At 38.3% G+C, this 19,242-nt stretch overlaps 1 protein-coding gene across 1 annotated transcript in view; it reads right to left on the reverse strand.

Annotated features, from left to right (window-relative positions):
* Positions 1-8,608: 8,608 nt before the first annotated feature.
* LOC118801294 (verrucotoxin subunit beta-like) overlaps positions 8,609-19,242 on the reverse strand; it is a 30,049-nt gene continuing 19,415 nt past the window's right edge. Inside the window, exons 2-5 of the mRNA XM_036561536.1 lie at positions 15,366-15,458; positions 11,824-13,560; positions 9,398-9,495; positions 8,609-9,076 (exon numbers count right to left, since the gene is read on the reverse strand). Of these exons, the coding sequence (XP_036417429.1) occupies positions 8,759-9,076; positions 9,398-9,495; positions 11,824-13,560; positions 15,366-15,456 (2,244 nt within the window). The 5' untranslated portion in view covers positions 15,457-15,458 and the 3' untranslated portion in view covers positions 8,609-8,758. The remainder of the gene's footprint in view (positions 9,077-9,397; positions 9,496-11,823; positions 13,561-15,365; positions 15,459-19,242) is intronic.

A 19,242-nucleotide genomic window follows, 5' to 3' on the forward strand; every position in this document is an offset into this window, starting at 1 on the left:
TTGTTTCCTTGTTTTGGGCAGGTGTTTGCACCCACGCCATGAACCGTGAAGGACTGCTTGTAACTGCTCCCTGCATCATTCAGACTGCTCCTGGGACTTTAAGGCTATTTTTAAATGTTGCTTTCATTGTTTGTTGCTTTTAATATTCTTTTTCATTTCTTTTTAATGTTTTTAATGTATTAAAGAAGGGTAATAAATCTTTTTGAATCAACCTCTGCCTCCTGTCGAGTAACTGGACCAAAACTGTTTCCCCCCAGTCGAATTTGTAATTTTATATTTGTATTGGGTGTAGTTAGCGGTATAAGAAACCTCTTTTTGAGCGTTATGATAGTCTAGCAGTTGGTTACTCTTTTATTATTGGTTGAAGTTCTTGATTTTACTTATTTAGTATATAAAATATTATCTCTCCTTTTTATTCTTTTACAATCATTTTTTTAATTTACTACCACCGCAAGCCTCCGCCCCCTAACATGTATTGTGATCATAATTACCTCCTAATGAAGAACACAGAAACACCTTGTTAATTAGTAATAAGTTACTGTGTGTTTCACTTTATGATACCGTTCATGATCATCATAAACTCCTAATGAAGAACATGGTAACACCGTGTTCATTAGTAGAGTTACCATATGTTTCACTTTATGATACCTTCCTGATCATCATTAACTCCTAATGAAACAGTAACACCCTGTTCTGTAGTAATGAGTTAAAATGTGTTTCACTTTATGATACTGTTCCTGATCAGCATTAACTCCTACTGAAAAACACACCAACACCTTGTTCATTGGTAAAGATTTACCATGTGTTTCACTTTATGATACTGTTCCTGATCATCATTAACTCCTAATGAAGAACACAGCAACACCTTGTTAATTAGTAATAAGTTACCATGTGTTTTACTTTATGATACTGCTCTTGATCATCTTTAACTACCTTGTGTTTCACTTTATGATACTCTTCTTGATCATTATTAACTACCATGAGTTTCACTTTATAATATTGTTCCTGATCTTTATTAACTCGTTCATTAGTATGAAGTTACCATGTGTTTTACTTTATAAAATTGTTCCTGATCCTTATTGTAAAACACAGTATTGAAAAACACAGTAACACCTTATTCATTAGTAATAAATTACCATGTGTTTCACTTTATGATACTGTTCCTGTTCATTATTACTCCTAATGAAGAACACAGTAACATCTTTTTCATTAGTAATAAGTTACCATGTGTTTCACTTTATAATACTGTTGCTGATCATCAAGTCCTAATGAAGAACACAGTAACACCTTGTTCATTAGTAATAAGTCACCATGTGTTTCAGTTTATGATACTGTTCCTGATCATCAACTTCTTTTTTATTAGTACAAAATTACCATGTGTTTCACTTTATAAAATTGTTCCTTATTGTCTCTTAATGAAAAACACAGTAACACCTTGTTCATTAGTAATGTTACCATGTGTTTCACTTTATGACACTGTTCCTGATCATTATTAACTACCATGTGTTTCACTTTATAATATTGTTCCTGATCATTATCAACTCCTTGTTTATTAGTACGAAGTTACCATGTGTTTCACTTTATAAAATTGTTCCTTATTGTCTCTTAATGAAAAACACAGTAACACCTTGTTCATTAGTAATAAGTCACCATGTGTTTCAATTTATAATACTGTTCCTGATCATTATCAACTCCTCGTTTATTAGTACGAAGTTACCATGTGTTTCACTTTGTAAAATTGTTCCTTCTTGTATTCTTATGAAAAACACAGTAACATCTTGTTCATTAATAATAAGTTACCATGTGTGTCACTTTATAATGCTGTTCCTAATCATTAACTCCTAATAAAGAACACAGTAACACCTTGTTCATTAGTAATAAGTTACCATGTGTTTCACTTTATGATATGGTTCCTGATCATCATTAACTCCTAATGAAGAACAAGCCAAGTCAGCTTTATTTTTATTACAGCTATATATATGTACATAGTGAGATGAAACGACATTCTTCCAGGACCATGGTGCAACACAGGAACACAAGTGTGAGACAATACAATATACACAGTGCAGACAATACAGTACAATAAATAAATATGAAAAACTTACAATAAATACAAAACAGACCACAGGCAGTACACGGTACTGAGAGTATGTGGTGTTGTGCAAAGGAGGATGTAACATACTATGACATATTAGCAGCTTAGCAGATAGCCTAGCATATATGAGCATAGCAGTCACTGCGGTAGCAACCAGAGCAGCAATACACAGTATACAGTATTTGGTTGATACAGTAATTATAGCATTGTTAAACATTGTTAAAGTGAAGTAAAATGCGCAAAAATGCAAGTCAGATATTGTTGTGGAAATAAAATGTGCAAAAATACAAGTATTCAGATCTACAGTCATATCAAGTGAAGTGTTTCAGTGAAATGCAGTAACTATATTTATACAGTCCTCCATAATTTGGAAATGCAAAAAGTTGGGAGTCAATTAGTCCCATATTGTTATGTATGTGTGTGTGAGGGTCTGTGTGGGTGTTATGTATATGTGGGTGTGGGAGTTGAGGAATCTGATGGCTTGTGGAAAGAAACTGTAGCACAATCTGGCTGTGAGGGCCCAAATGCTGCAATACCTTCTTCCAGATGGCAGAAGAGAGAACAGTTCGTGTAAGGGGTGTGTGGGGTCAGTGGGGTCAATGCTAGTGGCTTTTTGGATGCAGTGTGTCGTGTAAATGTCCATGATGGATGGAAGAGAGACCGCAATAATCTTTTCAGCTGTCCTCACTATTTGCTGGGGGGTCTTGCAGTCAGAGGCGGTGCAATTCCTAAACCAGGCAATAATGCAGCTGCTCAGGATGCTCTCTATAGTGTCTCTGTAGAAGGTGGTAAGGATGGTGGGTGGGAGATGAGCTTTCCTTAACTTCCGCAGGAAATAGAGATGCTGCTGGACTTTCTTGGTTATGAAGCTGGTGTTCAGGGTCCAGGTGAGGTTCTCCACTAGGTGAACACCAAGGAACTTGGTGCTCACAACAATCTCCACAGGGGATTTGTTGATGGTGAGTGGAGAGTGGTCACTCTGTGCTCTCCTGAAGTCAACAACCATCTCCTTTGGTTTGTCCACATTAAGATGTACGTTGTTGACTTTACACCAGTCTGTCAGTCTCCGCACTTCCTCTCTGTGTGCTGACTCATCGTTCTTACTGATGAGACCAACCACAGTAGTGTCATCAGCAAACTTTCTGATGTAGTTGGAACTGTGAAGTGCCGCACAGTCATGAGTCAGCAAAGTGAACAGCAGTGGACTGAGCACACTGCCCTGGGTGTCTCCAGTGCTCAGTGTGATGGTGTAAGAGATGCTCACGATCCGGACTGACAGAGGTCTCTCAGTAACAAAGTTCAGGATCCAATTGCAGAGGAAAGTGTTCAGGCCCAGAAGGCTCAGCTTTCCAACGAGATGCTGAGGGATGATGGTGTTGAATGCTGAACTGAAGTCTATGAACAGCATTCAAACATAAATGTCCTTTTCCTCAAGATGAGTGAAGGCCAGATGAAGAGCAGTGGCTATGGTGTCATCTGTGCAGGGGTTGGAGCGATATGCGACCTGCAGAGGGTCCAGTGAAGGAGGCAGCTGGGTCTTGATGTGCCTCATTACGAGCCTCTCGAAGCACTTCATGAGGATGGGTGTGAGTGCAACAGGATGATAGTCATTGAGGCAAGACACTGGAGATTTCTTCAGCATGGGGACAATGGTGGTGGCCTTGAAGCACGCTGGAACAACGGTGCTGCTTAGCGAGATGTTAAAGATATCTGTAAGAACTCCCGCTAGATGGTCTGCACACTCCCTGAGCACTCTGCCAGGAATGTTGTCTTGTCCAGCAGCCCTCCGTGGGTTAACTCAGAAGAATTTTCCTCACATCAGCAGTGGATAGGCACAGTACCTGGTGACTAGGTGGAGGGGTGGTCTTTCCTGCTGCCATGTTATTCTGTGTTTCAACCCGTGCGTAGAAGTCATTCAGTGCATCTGGCAGGGAGACATCACTGTCACAGGAGGGAGATGTGTTCCTGTAGTTGCTGAGGCGCGCTTCACCTCTCTGATAGCTTGTGACAGTTTGGCCGTCTATGTTCTTAGGGCTGCTCTAAAGGCTGAATCATGTGCCTTCAGCAGAATGCGCACCTCAGCAGTCATCCATGGAGCTTTGCGTGTGGTGATGGTCCTGGAGATAGTAACATCATCAATGCACTTGCAGATATAGCCAGTCACTGATGCTGTATATTCCTCTCGGTTAACAGAATCATTCTCAGTGGCAGCCTCCCTAAACACATGCAGTTTGCTCAAAGCTGTCTTGAAGAGCAGAGATGGCTCCTTCTGGCCAGGTTTTCACCTGCTTCTGGATTGGTTTGGAGCGTCTGATGAGCGGTCTGTATGTGGGTATCAGCATTACAGAGATGTGGTCTGACTAGTCGATGTGGGGGTAGGGCTCCGCCCGAAACATGTCGGAAACGTTAGTGTAAACAAGGTCCAGCACTTTCGCCCCTCTCGTTGCAAAGTCCACATGTTGATGGAATTTTGGGAGCACTGACTTGAGATCTGCCTGATTAAAGTCACTAGCAACAATAAATAGTCCATCAGGGTGCTTGTTCTGCAGTTCGCTGATGGCTCTACACAATTCACAGACTGCCTCCATAATGTTTGCGCTGGGGGGGAGTGTAAACTGCTGCTATGAACACAGAGTGAAATTCACGAAGGAGGTAAAATGGCCTGCATCTGACAAATCATCTGGAAAGTTTTCACTAAGCCACGCAACCACATAAAAACCAAAACGCAGCAGTCTCTGAACTCTCGTTGGGTAGTCCACTGGAGCCTGATGTAGTCCAGTTTATTGTCCAGTAAGCAAACATTTGCAAGAAAAATTGCCAGTATAGCGGGTCAGCTAGGGTTAGCCTTTAGCCTAGCATGGACCCTAGCACTCTTCCCACGTTTCTGCCTCCTCGCGCAGCACTTTCACTTTATGTTACTAATGAAGAACACAGTAACACATTGTTCATTAGTAATAAGTCACTGTGTTTCACTTTATAATTCTCTTCCTGATCCTCATTAACTCCTAGTTCATTAATAATGAGTTACCATGTGTTTCACTTTATAATACCATTCAATACCATTAGTTTTAACCCACCATGTGTTTCACTTTATGATACTGTTCCTGATCATCATTAACCTTAAGGACCTGGAGCAAAATGGTAGGTCACTTCTAGCCTTCATAACTTCAGAACGGTTTAAGATACAACCATGATCCACATATCAGGAAGTTTAGCAGACCCATCCCTAACTAGCAAGCATGACTTCATCGAGATGCAACATCAGCATCAGTGAGTAATGCGGCTCAGAAAATCACCTAAAATCCTGATATTGTTGCTCTGCTGTTTGGCCTTCATATTCCAAGGGTTAAAACAGTGACATGATTCACACATCAGATCACTCATCAGACTCTGCCCTCAACACCCAGAGTGATTTCATCCACCTGTGACCATCCATCAGCCAGCAATCCAGCTTCAAAATCACTCAAACCCCACTCGCTACTGTTATATCACATCTCTGCTTTTAGCCTTCATATTATAATACAAAGGGCTTTCAGATGATTTTGAGTATTAAAAATATCTGATATTAAATATGCAACTCAATTTGTAATTAAAAATAAATCCTGTTTTGCTGTGTATCAGAGTTTTAGCACTGAGCATGAATCCAAGAGGACAGAAAATGAATAAAAAAACATGTCCGCCTTATGCTAATTGTTTATTTTTGCTCATAATAACCAATAGAATGAATCAACACCAAAATTATTGCACTTTCAGCTCACAGACACTCCAGACTAACAATTTCTGAAAAGATAACTACTACTGCACTTGTTTTCAAGATCTATATAATTAAAAAAATACAAAATTTAGCAGGCACTAGGTAAATTCTTGATCAGAAATGACCCAAATTCATAAAGATTTCAAATTTCTGTTAGCATTTACATGTCAAACAATGCCATATCTGAGTAGCCTAGGGTCTCCTGAAAATAACAACATATGGCATGTAACTTTCACATGTAAATACTTTATAATTGCAACTGTAATTGTAATTGTTGACCCAAAAAATACCACAAGAAATTCCCTGAAATTTTAGATCTCTAAGGGTTAACTCCTAATAAAGAACACAGTAACAGCTTGTTCATTAGTATTAAATTACCATGTGTTTCACTTTTTTATACTGTTCCTAATCATCATTAACTCCTAATGAAGAACACAGTAACACCTTGTTCATTAGTGTTAAATTACCATGTGTTTCACTTTATTATATTGTTCCTGATTATCATTAACTCCTAATGAAGAACACAGTAACACCTTCTTCATTAGTAATAACTCACCATGTGTTTTACTTTATGATACTCTTCCTGATTATCATTAACTAATAAAGACCACAGTGAGACCTCGTTCATTGGTAATGAGTTACCATTTGTGTCACTTTATAATGTTGTTCTAGATTATTTTCTTTCCTAATGAAGTACACTACAATCTCATTCATTATCAAACATATATGAATTGCAATATCACTTGGTTATATTTACAAGAACCTTTCCACAGAATGTGGAAGTAGAACACATACACAGCCACATATTTCTGTTAGCCATCTCCTCGATTGTCCCTGCCCTCAAAAGGAATTTCAAAGGGTTTAGATTAATGTTCAGAAGAAAAAACACTGGAACACGTGCCACCATAAAAAATAATGTTGTTTTGTATTCTAAAGATGAGAGGTAAGCAGACTGTTCTACAGGATACTGTAGTACTTCAGCAATTGTCCTATTAGAAGGCTGATTTGCAAATTGGTTAATTCTGCCAAATATGAAGGTGAGTTTTAGCTTTTTAAGGTTGCTGATCAAAACAAACACATGAGGGTCACTACTCAGTACAGTGTAGTGTAGGGCCCCCTGCCTCCTTTGAGGATACCTGTTTCTGTAACTAAAAATTGAGGTTATAATAATTTATATTTTAGATTTCTAAGACTTTGTAGTTCCTTAAGTGTTAATGCAGCACTATTCATTTATCCTGCTTAGTTCCTGCATAGTAACCTATTGACAATGAAACAGTATTATCAAGTGTTACATTTGTTTTTGATGAATAAAACTCAATGCATACCATTACATTATTCTTAATTTGATGAAGGAAATAAAAAAAATCCTTTAGTAAAATGATGTTTTAAATTCCTATTTCCTAATACTATTATATTGTATGTTTTTTTCCAGGATAAAAAAAATAACAACAGGGCCAAAAACAGTCCAAAATAGCCTTTGCCAGATTTATTCAAAGAATTTGTCAGACAAAAACAGTTTTTGTGATGCTGACAGAAACAATAAGTCATTCAAGGAAATCATTGGTTAAATACACAAAAAATTATAAACTGATTACAATAAAAGGAAAAAAAAGTAAATAAAATGAATAGTTTCAAAAAGGCCTGAGCATTGCTGGCTCTCAGTAGCTTGGCTGGACTCAAAACAAGCTGATAACATCTTTCTTGCCAAGCTACTGTTGATCTCCTGAGTGTCAAGCTGTTGTTGACTCTTGTTGTGTGCTAACCTGCTGTTCACTGCCTACATCCAGAGTTAACCCCTTTTAGGCTAAATTTTCACCATCGCACGATGGTCTCAGCCACCAATTTCATGTTTGTAAAACATTCTTTGTGCATAAAGCTACAGATTTGAACTTGGGTAATATGTGCTGTTCTTTTTTATCTTTTTTGTTCTTTAAGCTACCTTTTGTGACACAGTGACCTGTAATTTATGGCACACGGCCACCAGGAAGGGTACAAACTCTACAATTAGGAGCCCGAGCTCTTTCAGGAACAAAGGTCACAAACCAGTAAGGATACTAGGTAGTTTGTTCTGTTTTATCCTGACCGCATACCCAGTAAATACACAGGTCTATGAATCACATGTGATTAAATCAGATCATACCATATAGAATATATAGCTATTTGCAGCAAAATCACAAATGACAATGGCAAAAACAGCAAAACAATTAATGATGAAGTAATAGGTAAACAGGACATTTTATGTTTCAGTATAATGTTTCTTAAGTGTAGTTTTCGCCTAAACAATGATTTGACCTGCTTCCTTTCCAAAATATTGTTAAAAGCTCTTGTTTAAACTCTTTGGGCTGTGCAGTCCTTGCATTACTAACGTTACTAGTTACAACAGGTGTTTTACACTTTTACAAAGTTACTTGATATGAAACTCAAGTTCAGCTCATCCTACCAGCTGGAAATGAACATTTTGAAAAAAAACAAAAAGTAAAAAAAGTGACTGATTTTTTCCAAATTTTTGACTTACGTTAAAATAACTTATTTTCTCAAAAAATAACGTAAGTAGAAATAGTCACTTTCTCAAAGTGTAATAACTTTGTTAATTTGAATGAAAGTTCTTAGCAGCTAATCCACTAAAGTGGCTTCCCCCACTTGTGTAAGCGGACAGCGATTACCGCCTCTTTTTAGTCAATCTATTTTCACACACATTTGGAATTAGAATAACTTCCTTATTCTGTTTGTTATTACTGCTGTCATTGTCTACTGTTGATTAAACTCAAGCATTAATTTAAGAATCATTTGTTTGCTTAAAATACTGTTACCGTTAATACAGTTTCCCTTTAAAAGGCACTTTTTCATTCATTGATTAATATTTTCAAAATGTCACATCTCTGTGAAGGTGATTATCTTTACAGTATTACCTACTTTAGAAAGAAGAATCCAAGAGCATCAACATCTTCCCCACTTCTCACTTTAATCCCACGAAATATCCCTAAACCCACATCAATGGACACAGGCGGGCTCATGTTTGGGTAATTAGTAGAGAATGTAGCAGTCTTCCCCGTTTTCCTCACAACTTCAAACTGAAGACCTCCCAGACGATTCTCATCGTTGTTTGGCCACAATGTCAGTGAACGGAAACGATCACCGTCCTCAAATGTGAATTCCTGGATATTGCCATATGTAAAGCCATACATATTCTCTTGATTATTGCTGAGCAACACATGGAGAGCATGCACCTGGAGAAGAGAATTATTTCTCATTACTTGCATATCATTGCATTTTGGTTAACTTCCCTCATATCAGTTAAACTGATGGGATCAGTGAGACAGTTAAAGTGTTATTTACATATAGAGCAGCTTGTATGTGTTTATGGGTGTGACATTAATGGTACAATTACAGTAAAATTTTTGAAACCTTAGCAGTTTTTTCTGTATCTTCTGAAATTAAGTCAAATATCCAGACCAACAGAGACTCACTGGTTGGATTTGCAATGTGCAATAAATATAAATGTAATCAGAGAAAGAATACGAAATGTGATATAAAAATATCTCACTCACTTTAAACATGTCTAGCCAAACCGTGATCTTCTTCAGTGTCACACCAATATCATGAGTCAAAATGTATTGACCTCCTCCAGCGCCACCCACCAGAGTGCCTGGCAATGATTTTGAGAAGTGTTTATTCCCCTCAAATTTATTACATAGACAACAGTAATGTAACTTCTCATTTAAGCAAATAGCACAAATTGCTATACTGAAATAATAGTGCTAAAAGCCAGAGGTGTGGACTCATTTGAATCATTTGAATATGATGACTTGAGACTTGACTCGAGAAAATCGAGTAAGGCTTGCAACTTGACTTTGACTTCAATACCAGTGACTTAGACTCTGACTCTGACTTCAGCCTTATGACTCAGAAAGACTCGAGACCCAAAGTGGAAGAAACATGGAGAAAGTGACTGCAGATGGGACTCTACACAGCCGCTTACTGTTCATGTGAATGGATTCGTTTCCTACTGTAAATTGAATGTACAGCAGTGTCATCAGATGTCTGTTACTGAGCTTAATGCTTGGCTTATTTTATTTCGGAAGACCAGTGAAGCGTTAGAGCTCAAGTTCACCTCCATAAGCTGGAAACAAGCTAAGCATCAACAGCATCAATGCACCCTCGCTAAGCACTTAAACTCTTACTAGAGAAACTCACCAGATGAACTGACCATTTTCCTCATGTTAGCAAAACAAAAGAAACACAGCTCTCTGTTCAACTGATTTTAATAGCTTCTGTAGGTAAAACAAGCAGAACATTCACTACATAGCTGAAGTTGACTTGTTATTCACCACCTTCGTACTGGAATTTGTCGTTCCACCTTAAATGGTGCAGCGATCAGGTGCCGGCATGTAACTGCTGGTGGAACGGAAAGGTGGAACGGAAAATTCGACTAAGAAGCTGCTGGCGACTAAAAAGTCAACTTCAACTTCGTACATTCACTATCATTTTGCTGTCTTTTCTGTAAAATTTGTTCAGCTCGGTTGTTTGGGTTTCTGTTGCCTAAATTCAATTTAAACTAGTTCTTAGCGCTGATCTAGTTTTTATTTTAATCCTGAGTGCCCAGTGTTCCCAAAAATTATCAAAATTATCTTCAAATATAAAGTTTTCTTTTTTAATCATGTGTAGTGCACTACACTCAAAGATTCCTTTGCATGATTAAAAGGTTCTTTGCATCATGAAATGGTTCTTCAGATTGATAGAGAATGTGATGCAGAGGGTTCTGTATAGAATCTTTTTGAAAAGGGTTCTATGTAGCACCCAAATGGGGTCTTCTATTGTTACAAGCTTGACATTGTCACAGTAGAAGAACCCATTTGGGTGCTGTGTAGAACCCTTTTCAGAAGGTTCTACATAGAACCATCTACAGCACATTCTTAAGAACCCTTTCATGAAGCAAAGAACTCATAATCATGCAAGAGGTTCTTTGAGTGTTCATGGTTCTTTATAGAACACTTTTCTTTAACAAAAACCCTTGAATATCCATCCTTTTTAAGATTGTGTTTATCTGTGTACCGTGGATTTTGTATTTTACTTGACAGAGTAAAGAAATTAATGAAAAATTAATATACAGCCACACACTACTAACATGCTGTCATTAAAAAGCTCTAGTACTGTTATCCTTATTCAATGTTATGGCCTTAAATTAGCTGAAGAACGATTACTGACTTGTTTAGGATTCAAAGATTAGGAGTATTGACTTGAGATTTGACTTGAGACTCGCCTGTACTGACTCTGGACTTGAATCGAGACTCAATTCTCTTGACTTGGGATTAGAGTGTAAAGACTTGAGACTTACTTGTTACTTGTTCCCACCTCTGCTAATAGCTACTAAAAGCACAACTGCAAGCATATTTTGTGCATTGTAAGGCTGTTAGGAAAACAATCAGCATTCCCTGAAAAGCTTTTTCTACAGAGGAGAAAGAAAAAATGTTATTCTTTCAGAATCTCCTTTTAATTCTAATTTGAAGTGTTTTTACAAGCTATTACTAAAAAAAGTTATTCAGCTGTTCACATGTGCATGCTTTTGTTAAGCGGCAGGTTAGCTGTCTTATCTGTGACTGAGCAGGGTTTGATCCTCACTCAGGCAAGGGCACCAGTGCTCTAATGTTAAGCCAGTGTTAATGTTCTAAGCAAACTAAAAACATCAGTTTGGTGTTGTGCATGTGTAATATAGTTTGATATGTTACAGCAGTCCTTATTATGAAAACTATGATTATGAATCTATGAAATTATGAAAATACAACTAATTGTGCAGCAAACAACACAATTATAGTAGCAAAACTTTAATCAGATTTTGAAAGCTTTTTCTATGTATCTGGAGGGACTGATATGTCTCGAACTTTTCTTTCAGCTTAAAAAAAATTAAATGTGTCACAGCATGTAATGAGGACTGTGTATTGCTGAAGCCTGGAAAGAGCAAAGACCATTTACTCACTTTCAATCCTGGTGGGAATTTCTGCACGAACAGATTCACTGGCTTCACTCACTCCCACCGCACTCACAGCTTTATACCGAACTAAGTATTGGTTTCCTGGCTGCAGTCCAGTCAGTAAGAAAGGTTTCTTTGCATCTGGAGTGTCTCTGGTCTCCCAGTCTTCCCCCTGGATTGCTTCACCTTCCTTTACCATCCTGTATTCTACTCTAAACCTCAACGTTTCTCCAGTTGGGGACTTTTGAAGATTTAAGAATACAGCTCCATCTTGGGTCTCCACTGCTGGTGGAGGAGGCTTGGACACAGATTGGAACTTTGGATCTGTCAGTGTGCCTTTTTCATAAAGTCGGATGGAGGAACCTGGATTGGCGGGGTCAGAGATGGAGGCAATGACAAACTGCATTCTCTTCTCATTTTTATTGGCCTGTGAGAAACTTGTAAAGAGTGAAAGGTTCTGTCTCATGTTTTTGGAAATTTCAGTGGAAGTGAACCAAGGCTCTGTTACGTGGGGATAATATGCTTCTGTGTTTGCTTGCTCTAGCTTTACAAGTGCTTCAGAATTCACAAAATCTTTCAGTGCGTCCAGGTATATGTCTTTGTACTTCAGAGACGTGAAAGACAAGCATACCACTACATCTACGTCAGGATCAAAGAGAATGGAATTAAGCAGACCTAGTGATGTCACAATCCTGATGTCCTCCAGCTCACCGATATAAGAACTTAATATGCTCAATTCAGTTGTAAAGTCATCTAACCACTTGTTCAAGTTGTTTGCAGAAAAGAGTGACCTGTATTGAGCGTTTAGGATGTTAGCCAGTGCCAGCTCCTCCTGTGTTCCATTACGAATAGCTGGCAAGCTTCTAAAGAGAGATTTCTGGAATGCAATCTTGTAATCACTAAACAAGCCTTGAAACATTTGCAGCCGAACTTTCAGGTCAGGAAAATCATCCACGCTTCTGTTTCTGACCAAATCGTTGCACCTCCTCTCTATTTTTTCTAGTTCCTCCAGCAAATTTTCTATTTTAGACACCACATATTCGCTGATTTCTCTGACCAAACTGGCTGCCTTATCATTCAACAGTTTGAGGGGATACAGCCACACTCTTACTGGTACATCATCCTTCTCCTCTCTCAGCAGGTTAGGCAGCTTATTATACACTTTCAGGGCCTCAGAGTATGTTGTGGGGTTTTCTTCTAGCTTATAGTCACCATGAAATGTGACACTGATACTCTCAGCCATCTTCTTTTCACTCTCATTCAACTTCAGGTCTCCATCTCCCTCTATCGACAGGGAAGGCATCTTCTTGATCAGAACATGAAGATTTCCTTTAACTTCCTGTTTGTCCTCATCATGTGCAGCTGTATGATCAAACACCATGAAGGCCTGAGCTCCATACAGTGCAGCTGTGATGACATGAGTGGCTGTACACTGGTCAAACACTTGTGGATAGGTGATTTTTCCAAGGTCAGCCATAGAGAGTTGTTTGAATGTTGTGGTCTGGCTGTAATGCATGGTGATCCGCTCCTGACGTGCTGAAGATTTGCTATCATGCAGGTACTTGGCAGATCCTCCAACCTCCACTAAACCACCGTAAAAGCTAGCTTTGAGCGAGGCGCTCACATCCAGAAGGTTGGCCTTGTCACTGAGAGAGTCAGAAGCAGAAAATTTCAGATCTGTTTTAGCCTGCTCATGTACATCTAGATTCTCACGTAATGCTTTCTCATCCCACAAAGTGATGCCTAAAATGAGAGGATGATGAGAAGTGATCAGTGTATCAGAAATAGTGATTTGATAGTCACAAGTAGTAATAATCATAAAGTGAGTTTACACTGTTTTCTTCTCATAACTGAGAAGACATTTCTTTAGCTGTCATTTGTCATAAAAGTTGCATTTGCCAACACTGATATCAAATGGACATAACATCTATGCCAGGTAACATTAATTTTTTTCTGACATTAGGTTGTGTCTTCGCACTTTCTGGGGCTTTCAGACTTTGTAGCTGAGTCAAGTCAGCTACATAGCTTGCCAAGTTAGACTGGTTAAACAAAAGTGAGCATTTTCTGTGGCCCTTCAGTAAAATATGCCACGTAATCAGCATTATGTCACTGTAATAAACACAAAGCTAGTCAATTATTATAATATGCTAAGGCAATTTCACTCAAAAAAGTGACATGACACAATCCAATTTCAGAAAAAAAGATGTGTTATATCAACTTGACATCAAAATTGACAAGACCACCTGTATGACAGACTATGCCTATTGGAATAAGCCTTTATATGTTTATGTAGGTTTATGTCAGTTGTATTGACAAGCTTATGTAGGTGATGTGTAGCATTATGTACACTGCCCCACAGTAAAGTGTTAATTAGTTATCTTACCATCAGATACTTCACATATTGTGGAACTGCAGAAGGAGAACAGTGTACCATGATGTGCAATAAAAGATTAGGAAAAAAGTCTCAAATCTCACAATGTGTTTACTATGTAAGTGATGCTAAAAGATGAATCCAAATTAGGCTAAATTATTTTTTTTCAAGTGGTAATTTGCAGTTTTGTTCCAGTGATAGAGTTCTATATTCTTGCTGGAATGTTGTAAGCTAGACATTTAAAATCAAGTCTGGATGAAAAGCTTTATATTCTTCAAAGAAAATGAAACAGAGGACTGAGCACACAGTTATATCTGAAAGGCAGATTTACTTTGGAACTGAAATATGTTTTCTAAGTAAGGCCCTCCTGTATAGGTCTGACCAGACTGTACATCTACGAGCTGGTCCCTTGAGCACGAGGTCTGCAGGACTGCCTCTGCCAAGAACCACAGCAAACAGGCATTTAGCATATGTTGCTTATTTCATGATGAGCCAGTGTCATCAACAGTGTTACTATTCACTCATATTTGATGTAGGATAAAATCCTTTTTAGTCCAATTTTAGCCACATCATAGTTACAATTCCATGCAAAAGTGTTTTAGTAGGTTTTACAACATAACTGCTACTTACAAACCATAGATGTAGATTTGTGGGGGTGGGGGGTATGTTTTACCTAATGTTTTGAAAGTAATGATAACACGTTATATTATTAACAAATTTACCTGCAGGGTAGCCTTCTACATCTAAATGTGTACTTGTGTATCTGTGCGACACCTTTGTGTATCTATTTAAAGCTATATTACCCAGTTCTAAAACAGTGTTAGACCAGAGATCTCTCTGTGCAAATGTGCAAATTTGTGTGTGTGTCAAAGGTAAAGTGTGAGTGACCATGTTATCACCTTGTCTTACTTTGCTCCAGCTGCCACTATGGTATATCTCCACGAGACATTAAAGGTGAGCTTTTAATAGAGGCATTTATTTGTAGCCAAACCAAGACACAGGAAGGTACAACTCCCAGTACAAGACAATACATTCATCCCACACTAATTTAAATGTGAAGTAATCAGAGGAATAGTAAGTATATTACTTGCCAACATATATTGCTAATATTGCTGTAGCTAATATTAAACATACTTAGGCTAATGGTTCTGTGTATTAAAGATCATGGTAGTTCTACCTGGAATAAATGAGTCACTCTGGCAGTCGTACAGCATGCCAGGATGCAGAGGTCTTCCCAGGGCTGGCATTTCAATAGGTCTGGCATCCATAACTATGGCAAAGAGAAAAATGCAGATAAAAAATGCCATCATCTTCAAATTTTCAACTCCGCCAGTGGTATCTACACTATATGCCCAAAAGATTTAAGACACCTGCTCAGCAATACTTACTTCCAAAGAAATGATTAATAGGGAGTTTTTTTGCACTCGTTTTTATAAGTCATTTGCATGCAAAATCTAAGAACTTTTCTCAGGAATAAATTTAGTATGGAACTGAAGTACTTTTTCTAAATAAGATCCCTGTTGTCTAGGTCTGACCGGATGGAGAATCTATGAACTAGTTGATTGAATGTGTCTGCAGGACTGTCTCTGGCAAGAACCCAGTGTTGGCTGACAAACCCAATGCACTGCAAAATAAAAACAAGCTGCAAACACAGAAAAAAAAAACCTTGCATTGAAATAATAACATATGTGCTTTGCTCTGCGAAATAATAAAACATGCTGCAAATTCATAAGCGCTCTGCAAACTCAGAGAACACGTTCGTGAAAATGACTACACCAGCACTACGTTTGACAAACAAGTCGCAAATACAGAAAACACATGAAACTGCAGGAACACTGCAAAGTCAGTCACAACACAATGGAAATGTACACTGAAAGAAAACGGAGCTATTCAACGTTTTAAATCATATGCAGCATGAGCATTCACCAGTGAAAGTAAGTTTTATTTGAACAGATAATTAATGTCTAATGATTGTATCATCATGAGAATTAGCTATAGAATGTAACAGTAACCTGTTATGTAGCAATATCCGATATGACTGAAAACTACTGTAGCACAGCTATGACATGTCAGATGGTTGACTAGCCAGCCAAGTAAACCATGAACTTACTTGAATGTGAATGTATGTGGTTTTATCAACTTGTGTCAGTGATTGTCCATCTTGGATATTCCATATCCAAAGGAAATGGAAGACTCCAAAATGGACAATCACTGTTGTGACAATCAATGTTGCAACATTTCTGAAGTTGCATGTGTTTTCTGTATTTGCAGCATGTTTGTGAAATGTAATAACATTCTGTGCTGCATTTTACATTCATTTTAATGAAAGTGTTTTCTAATCATATATTGCGTTTATAAGTTTACATGTTTTTCATTGTACTTTGCATTCTGTCTTGTGGGCCACTGTAATGAAACCACAGCAAACAGGCATACCAAAATTACCAGTGCTGTCTGTTGCTTATTGAGCCAGTGTCATCAACAGTGTTACTATACCACTTATATTTGATGATGGATAAAGTCCATATTAGTCCAATTTTAGCCACATCATATTCTGTCTTTAGGACAAAAAAGCAATGTTTGGAAAGTAACATACTATGTTACATATATGTGATAACATATTATGTTAAGATTATTCATAACGTAATGTATGCAGGATAGTATGCAAATACATAAAAGTTCAATAAATATGGAGATGGCCTGGTTTACTATAGTAGTCTTTTAATATTGTAAAACTGACCATCCTAAAATCAGTGATGCCTATTACCTGCCCTTAATTTGCTCCAGCTGCTACCACGACATGTCTCCATGAAACAGTGAGAGTGAGCTCTCACTGGAGACATTTATTGGGAAACCAGGTGTAAGTGTATGCATCTTACACCAACTTGAAGGAAGGGTAGCAACTATATTACTGGCTAAGTGATATGGCTAAGATTGCTGTAGCTAGAGTAATGGTTTTATGTATTAAAGACCACAGAAGTTCTACCTGGCGAGACACAATCGCTGTGGCAGTCAACCATCTTGATACGATACAGAGGTGTTCCTGGGGCTGCAATCTATTCGACATCCATAACTACTGCAGTGTGAAACACAGGTACATTTTCATTTTGGTGAAGGAAGTGATTGGAGATTCCCCCCACTCACATATCCTTTATCTTTTATGCAAATTCACTTTTAAATCTTAATAATCATAATAATGTTAATAATCAATTCAGGCACACCTAATCATATTTGGTATGAGAAACCATAAGACAACAAGCTATCTCAGTGAATACTGGTATGCTTTGCTCAGTATGGCCTATGCATGCCTGTTCTAGGTGGCATAGTCGCATACAGGACAGAAGACTAAATGTCATCCATATTTCTCCTTTACTTCTTTTCAGAGGCTTTAAAAGATTTAAGGACTTATGCTGATGTTTTCAAATGTGCTTCTTCTCGCCATCCAATTCAACAGAAGCTCAGTGTAGCTTCCGTGTCCAGTGTCACCCAGAGGAAGGTGGGGTGCCCATTTTGAGCCTCGGCTTCTCTCAAGGTTTTTGTCGCTGTAAGCTTGATCATTAGGGCCGTTGAACCCGAACTTTTGTATGCTGGTTTGAGACACTGTTCATGAGACACTATCCATTACATTCATGTTCTGTAGATGTTGAGAACATATTTCTTACATCTAGAAATATAGTTCTTTGGCCTTTGTGTCTCTGTGAGGCCTGTGACATATTCCTTGAGAAAGTTGTTGGAACTGGGTTTTTCTATCCTCATAAAACTGGATGAAAAATGACCATTCAGAACCCTTCAGTGCCTTGGGTCTGACTCAGAGCAACTCTTGCTGACGTCATTAGGATGAGTACATGGGACACTTTCTTTTTTGACTGAATCCCACCAGTGACACTGTGTTCAATTATGTGTCTGAACCAGTCTGCATTATAATTGTTCTGATTTGTAATGATGAAACAGCAATTTTATATGCAGACTGTCTAATTTACATATACTCTGCATAAGGGTATAACTGCTTTGAACAAATCTTTGTTAGCCATGGAAGATACCTGCAGATGCTCTCACCCCCACCCACTCTCTCTCTCAGAGTTTTAGCCTGCTTGACCTTTCAGTCCTTTTCAGCTCATCAGTCCATTCAGTTGCAGCTGCTTGCCCCTCTCTCCCCTCTCCCTCTTCCCTCTCCACTCCTGTGCTGCCAAAGCCAAATGGGAATCAGCTGGTTCTCATTATGAGGCAATATGTGCACTTGAGTGAAGAAGGAAAGAGAGTTGGCTGCTCCGCCTCCCAGGTTACCACCCTTGCTCCGCAGCTCAGCCACCTACTACATATTGCTCCTGTACTGCTTGTACCTAGATGTAGTAAGCAGCAGGATTTGACCAACATGAATTTCCCCAGTATGCCAAAGATACTCGGATGACGTACTGCTCCAGCTAAAAATTCCAGTACACAGCCAGAGCTATCTCCATGATATAATGCATCCCAAAATGCAACGCGGTCTTTTCAGGAGCACGTAAACACTAACGTAACTGCCTGGATATTTGTAACAGCCCTGGATTCAGACTTTTTATACAAAATAACAGCAAAATGAAAGAAATTTGTCCAAATGCCGCTTCCACGCAGAAAGCCACAAAGCTGAAGCCACACCAGCTTTGCCCTCCTTTGCTGGTCTTGAGGTGGATTTGCTGACTTAATCTATTTAATAAAGTTAATGTACTGCATTGATAATGTGGTTCGCATGGTAACTTACTAGCTAAAGTTGGTCTCAGCAGAACAATCAGCTCATCATTGCACAACAAAAGTCTTGGAGTAGGTTAATATTAATAAATTCTGATATATTGTGGAGTTTTAATAAAATGTTTCCTTAAATCACTACCTTCATTATTAAATGAATTATAATCATACAGATAAAGTTGATTAATAAAAGAACACTAATATTCTCACTAAGGATAGGCCTTGATTTGCTTGTAAGGGACTTTAGACATTGGAGAGTCCCTGAAACTTTAGTAGCGTCTAGAGGCCAGTAAGCATTGCTGACACAGTAAAAAACAATGGCGAGCTGACCCTCG

The sequence above is a fragment of the Colossoma macropomum genome, unplaced genomic scaffold (assembly GCF_904425465.1).
Source record: "Colossoma macropomum unplaced genomic scaffold, Colossoma_macropomum, whole genome shotgun sequence".
In the NCBI taxonomy this organism is placed as follows: domain Eukaryota; kingdom Metazoa; phylum Chordata; class Actinopteri; order Characiformes; family Serrasalmidae; genus Colossoma; species Colossoma macropomum.